The sequence below is a fragment of the Amblyomma maculatum genome, chromosome 1 (assembly GCF_055883805.1).
Source record: "Amblyomma maculatum isolate TAMU_Amacu chromosome 1, ASM5588380v1, whole genome shotgun sequence".
Taxonomy (NCBI): domain Eukaryota; kingdom Metazoa; phylum Arthropoda; class Arachnida; order Ixodida; family Ixodidae; genus Amblyomma; species Amblyomma maculatum.
Genome location: NC_139344.1, coordinates 211364209 through 211370166, shown reverse-complemented (window position 1 = coordinate 211370166; position 5958 = coordinate 211364209). Strand labels below are relative to the sequence as shown.

At 41.9% G+C, this 5958-nt stretch overlaps 1 protein-coding gene and 1 pseudogene across 1 annotated transcript; one reads left to right on the top strand and one right to left on the bottom strand.

The window, feature by feature from the left end:
* Positions 1 to 329: 329 nt before the first annotated feature.
* Positions 330 to 4128, top strand: LOC146205515 (uncharacterized). The gene is made up of 3 exons (XM_084590232.1): positions 330 to 632; positions 1190 to 1263; positions 1519 to 4128. Exons 1-3 carry the CDS (start codon positions 357 to 359, stop codon positions 1691 to 1693), a joined length of 525 nt encoding a protein of 174 aa, XP_084446358.1. The 5' UTR covers positions 330 to 356; the 3' UTR covers positions 1694 to 4128.
* Positions 4129 to 4780: 652 nt separating this feature from the next.
* On the bottom strand, positions 4781 to 5679 carry LOC146205514 (uncharacterized; annotated as a pseudogene).
* Positions 5680 to 5958: the final 279 nt, after the last annotated feature.

Below are 5958 nucleotides of genomic sequence, written 5' to 3'. Positions count from 1 at the left end.
AGAAAATTGAATAACAGCGCTACGTAACTAGAGTAATACAGTGTAGATGTTTGCAGGTATAAATGCTAACTTTAATATTACTCACCAAACTACTTAATGCATTTGTGATCTATCTTGCAAGCCTATGCGCGTTTAATAGCATAAAGTTCTTGCAGCTCACGGGTATTTAATTGACACATTTTGCAATGCTTCTCTCATGCTATTGTGTGTAAAAACTAGCAACCTTTTACATTTATGAATGGAGTGCCTCGATGAGCGCGGCCTCCTCTGTCGGGAAATGGTTTGAGCCACCCTCATGAAAGTTCAGCGCTTATAGGTAGCGCGGTTGTATCACTGTCGTGGCGAGCGCAGGCGTGATGGAGGTTTCATGGAAGCGTGCACGTATGAAGGAGCGCGCAGCTTCCGGCCCGGTTGTCTCGCTTGAAACTATTCTGTCACTGGCAAATGAAACGCAGAGGTGCGTCGTGGAAGGTGAGGCAGCATTCATTGCTGGACATGTGATATGCTGCGGCATCAAAACGATGACGGACTCCGACCTTTGTGTTGAGGCACTCTGCCTACAAACAAGTGCGCTCAAAGGCCAACCACACACCGTGACCGTGGAGACCTGCCGCAAAAGCAGTGCCATAAAGGTAAGCAACTGTAGTGAAATTTTTCTTAGCTCGCGTGCAACGTACGTTTCTTGTAGTCCCCGTCCGTGCGCACTGCCGTACGGACGCTTGAAATGCGGCAGATGTAAATAAACTAGCATTGCTTGTTTGCGTGGTAACACGAGCACAGTCCAGCCGTTTTGACTGATCTAACTTCCGTCGCACAAGTAACGAAAGTCGCGTGCAACATTTAAACATGTTTTTAAGCGGTCGTGCATGCGCGTTGAAGACACGGACGAACAAGGAACACGACGTGTTCTCGTCCGTGCTTGAATCGCGCAGGTACGACCCGTTGGAATGAAACAGCTTGCCCAAGCCAAACTATTAGTTAACACGCATTTCTTTTTAGGAGCTTGCAGACATCTACTGCTATTGAATTTCAGCTAAAGCTTATTTAAATGATTCTAGCTTACTTGGGCGTAACACATGGCTCCAGAAACATTCATATTCTAATCACTGCACTTGATCACCTCCAATCCGATGAAATCATTTGCTGCTCTCTGAACGCTTTCCCGATTGTCTTGCGTTGTATATTTCAGGGAAAATGCACGTGCATGGCTGGCCTCTCAGGCTCCTGCAAACATCTGTTTGTCACCCTGATATATCTGAATAGGTAAGATCTCAAGCAAGATTGCTACCATTTGCTACTCATCAAATTGAAGCATGCATTTTCGGTATGAGCTGCATAAATATATATTTCCTTCTGTTAAATCCTTCACGCTGAAACACTGGCTCAAAATGGAGTGCATATGTATTGAGTTGTAGATTTCTGCTAATTTGCTTACTTACTACAGCTTGTTTTCACTTTAGTACAGAGAACACAGTGTAGAGAAACGGTTGTGAACTGCTGTTTTATTCCCATATTCAGGACAAGTGAAGGCAGTCTGTACATGCTGTCCTGCACAGACACCCAGCAACAATGGGGACGCCTCAGTGCTTCAGTCCTTTATGAACCGTGGCCAGTCCGCACCTTCTGCCATGTGGAACAGCCTACAGAGAACTGCTTGCCAAGGAAGTTCAGTACAGTATACAGCAGAAGCTGATTGAAGCAGCACCTAATTCTGCACTGGCCAAGCACAGAAGCAGGAAGCGGAAGCCGACAATAGCTGTGGTTAATGACTGACACAGTGTTTACGCCACGCTACATTAATTCCGTGTTAAGGGATTACACTGACTTTGTCTTCTTTGAATGCATCCAAAAGGAAACAACACTTGTGCTTAAAAGGTTTTCTTTTAGCATGTTAACACAGCATGAAAAAAAATTTTATGATGCTAATGTGTCCGTAAGCCACTACAGGGCTAAAGAGATTTGTCCATCCACAGTGACACAGTCATGCACACTGTGGCAAACAGAGCAAAAAAAAAAGAGGATTACCAGCAGTATTTGCCGGGAACTATACACTTTTCAGGAAACTGAAAAGCATACATGGGCAGCAAAACTACAGAGGCTATACTGCCATAGTTTTAGAGGAAATGAGGCAACCGCCTATGGCAAAGAAAAAGAACCTCTTGCTCTGAGAGAATATGAAAGGTTACAAGGAACAAAAGTGAGCAGGCTAGGGCTTGTTGCTCCTCCATAAGTGCCGTGGCTGGGATACAGCCTTTACTATTTAATTTTTATATCAATAATATAACGAGCATCACCTCGGTTGCAAAGTTTGTCATATATGCCGATGACGCCACCTTGTTGTTTTGTAGTCACAGTTACAATTGCCTAGAAAATGACATAAACAAAACTCTCAGCAATTTATATTTATGGAGCACATCAAATTTCCTGCAACTAAACAGCAAAAAAACTAAGGCAGTAATTTTCACCCCAAGATAGTCTACAACGACAAAGGGTATAAACCTATCTATTGGTCACTCAACAATAGAGGGGGTTGATACAATTAAAACACTTGGTGTGTATTTCCATAAACATATGTTCTGAGATGTCCATGTTAATAACGTGATTTCTCGAATTTCAAAGACCAAGGGTATACTAGCTAAATTCAAATATTTCTTACCGCCTGCTGTTAAACTTCATTTGTTTAATTCATTATTTATGTCCAATGTAAATTACTGTTTTCTTGTTCGGGGTAACACTACATACACAAATTTAAATCAAATTTTCATTCTACAAAAGAAAGCCATTCGACTCACTGCAGGTGCAGAACCAAATACACACACCAGAAGCCTTTTTACGGAGTTTAAAATACTTCCCATACATAATTTTACTCTTTTACCTTGGCCAGAAGGTACAAGCAAGGTCTACATAACAATGAGGCCCTTATCACATTCATTGCAAATTTAGGTTTAAGGGAGGGTAGGTCTACATCCCGGTCACCAGAAATTTGGAAAATTCCTTTTTTACACACAACCTTTAGCCGTCAAATGTTGGAATTTTCACTTCCATCGTTACTTAATTATCTCCACACTCACAATATAATTGTAGAACATGTTAGTATGTCAATGTTGAAGACTTTTTTTGCATCATAAGAGAGATGGTGCCTTCGTTAAGAATTGTATAATGATGACTATTTCTTTATCCTTTTTTTTTGTCCATACTGTATATATGTACTGTGTTCATTACACTGATTGAGCAATTTTTTAACATGCAAATGAAGCTTTTTTATTTTATTATGTTTGCTTCAGTTCATGCAATATCCTTGCACATTTATTTTTTTCTATAAAAGGTTGTCCTGCAGATCATGCACTGCTTATCTAAACATTTGTGACTGCTGTATGCTGTATTGCACGACCGCTGTATGCCTTGTACACAGGGCTTGAACCTCGTCAAGTGAAGTGTTTTTCAGTTTTGTTCGAGCCCCTGCCGCTTTGACGGAAATAAATTGAATTGAATGGGACAGCTATGCATGGGGGCAAAAAGATTTTAATTGAGGTGAAGTGCCCCGTGCTTGGCAAGTCGCAAAGCATTGCGTCTCTGATACAGGACAAGAAGCTAGGTTTCATGGTTATGGACGGGCAAAACTACAGGCTGAGGACCTCCCACAGCTAATATTCGCAAATTCAGCTAGGGCTCCTGCTTCTTCGTGCAGACATCAGCCATTTATTCATGTATTCAGAAGTGGTTGATTGTCGAAGTGAAAAGAGACCTACAGCGCATGCAAGACCTGCTGGGTCAACTACAGTATGTATACTTTAAGAAAGTGCTTGCCAAGCTTGTACACATCAGTAAGGTACAATAGCAACCTATTTATTCTTGTTCATTTCAACAAGCTGCAGGTTCAGTGAAGGGTCCTTACAGGAGGGGCATCATGAGAACAAGAAAGCATGAGAATTACAGAGTAGTACAAAGCACAGCTAGTCAATGAACGGCCAGTTGTAAAGTATCATGGTACCTGGTTCTACTTGGTTATGTTGCAGGGAAACACTGAAAATGGTTGTTCCAGCAAAGTGTGTTGTTAGTTATTACTGGTGCTGCTTATGTACAGTACAATTGTTTGTAAGGCAATAAATACCTGTCATGTTTACAGAAGTCTTTTCGATCTAAAGTGTACATTCATAATGATAAACTGTGTAAACAACAGCACAAATTCATTCCACAAATGGCAACGAGCAATACACATGGCAAAATGGGCACTAACTCTAAGTAAATTATTTTCCTGGACATAGACCTGCAACATGCATTGAAACATAAGCTCTAAAGTGATAAAATAGCCATTTGCTGCCTTAAAAAACAATAAAAGTTTGAAAGGTTCATTAAAGGCCTGGCAATTTCATTTTTGCGTTGGAATTACAGCACGTTCAGAATGCATGGGAATGTTACACGCAGCTTCTGCACAGTAGGATTGAAGGTTGGAGGGGCGGTTTGGCCTCATGATGAAAAAACAGCACATAAGATGACAGATTTTCAATTCTGATGGCTCGACTGCTGACCCCAAGGACGCAGGTTCGACGCAGCGGCCGCTTTTTGATGGAGGCAAAAAGCAAAGCACCCGTCTGCTGGGCAATGCCAGTGCATGCTCAAGAACCCCAGGTGGTTGAAATTTCCTAAGCCCTCCACTATAGCGTCCCTCATAGCCTGAGATGCTTTGGGACGTTAAACTGCATGAATGAAATCATTTATATCTGATAGTCTATAAATTTTATGCAGCTCAGGAAAGGAAGTTGAGAGGCTTTGCAGTGGACTAAAGAAATTTGTCATCAGCCAGTATTGGAGCCCAGAGATTAGTAATTGCACAAGCCACAGTGAAAAGGTGATCAGCATGTTGCAACATCTCCCACATTATTGTGGACCTGAAAAACTTGAAGACCTTGATTCTTTGAATGGCTCTTTGTACGTGAACACGAGCCCTAGCTATCTCAACTGTTTAAGTGGCCTCATTAGGCTGGAATTGACTTCTCCTGCCTGCAAATGGGGGCCTAACAATACCAACTGCCCATGATGTGCACATGTCGTCAATGAAAAATCCCCTATCGACCATGATGTCATTGGTGAAGGAGTCAAATTTTTCGAACAGGCCTGACTGTGCGGTAATAGCTTTATCAGAGGCCCGGCCACCAAATGCTTTGCTTCTGAAAGTAATAGTTTCTCCAGGACTCACACAAACAAGAAATTTAATGGTGCAAGTTGACTTATATTGTGAGTATGTCAGTAAACGGCATGTCACACACCCGGACCATTCGACAGGAGTTTCAGTACAGTCTACTACACCACGCACCCTTGTGTACGTCTTGAAGTGTACAAGCATGTTGTTCAGCACTTTCTTTTTAGATGGCCACTCAAATGCTGTCTCCAATACTGCAGCAAGAACAGGAAGTGTGTGTCCAAAATACCTGTGCACTGATGCTACACTGCACTGAAATAAAACAGCAAGGCATGATAATGACAGTGCATGCTTCAAAAGAATGAACACAAGTAAGACCCTGTCTCTTGCTGAAGCCTCCATTTTGTTCTCACCCTCACATTCCCTGACGAGTAAGACTATCCTGTCAGAATTCCAGTTAATGTTTTCAAATGAGCAGTGGTGGAAACAAAATAAAAAATTCGGAGCTTCTGGATGAAGTCATGCTGCATGTTAATTTGCAAGGCCATTTCCTGCCTTTGCAATACACCCAATTCCTGCAGCATAACGAGTGCCTCAGCCGCTGCTTCTGAAACAGCAAAACGTTTACAGATGAAATTGTCCTTTTTATGAATTTCATTTCTGTAGATGAAAAGTGTCGCACCTGCTGAAGCTTCTTCATGTTGTGCATCATATTCTTGGCAAGAGCCCGCAGAAGAAAGCCACTCTTGGACAGGGAGATTTGTAGTAGTGGAATAAATCAATTCATCATTATATAAGAGATGAGACTGGGTGTGCAC

Coding starts and splice junctions, on each gene's coding strand:
- LOC146205515 (XM_084590232.1), top strand. CDS start 357: ATGGAGGTTTCATGGAAGCGTGCACGTATGAAGGAGCGCGCAGCTTCC. Junction 633..1,189: donor GCAAAAGCAGTGCCATAAAG/GTAAGCAACTGT, acceptor TGTATATTTCAG/GGAAAATGCACGTGCATGGC. Junction 1,264..1,518: donor ACCCTGATATATCTGAATAG/GTAAGATCTCAA, acceptor TCCCATATTCAG/GACAAGTGAAGGCAGTCTGT.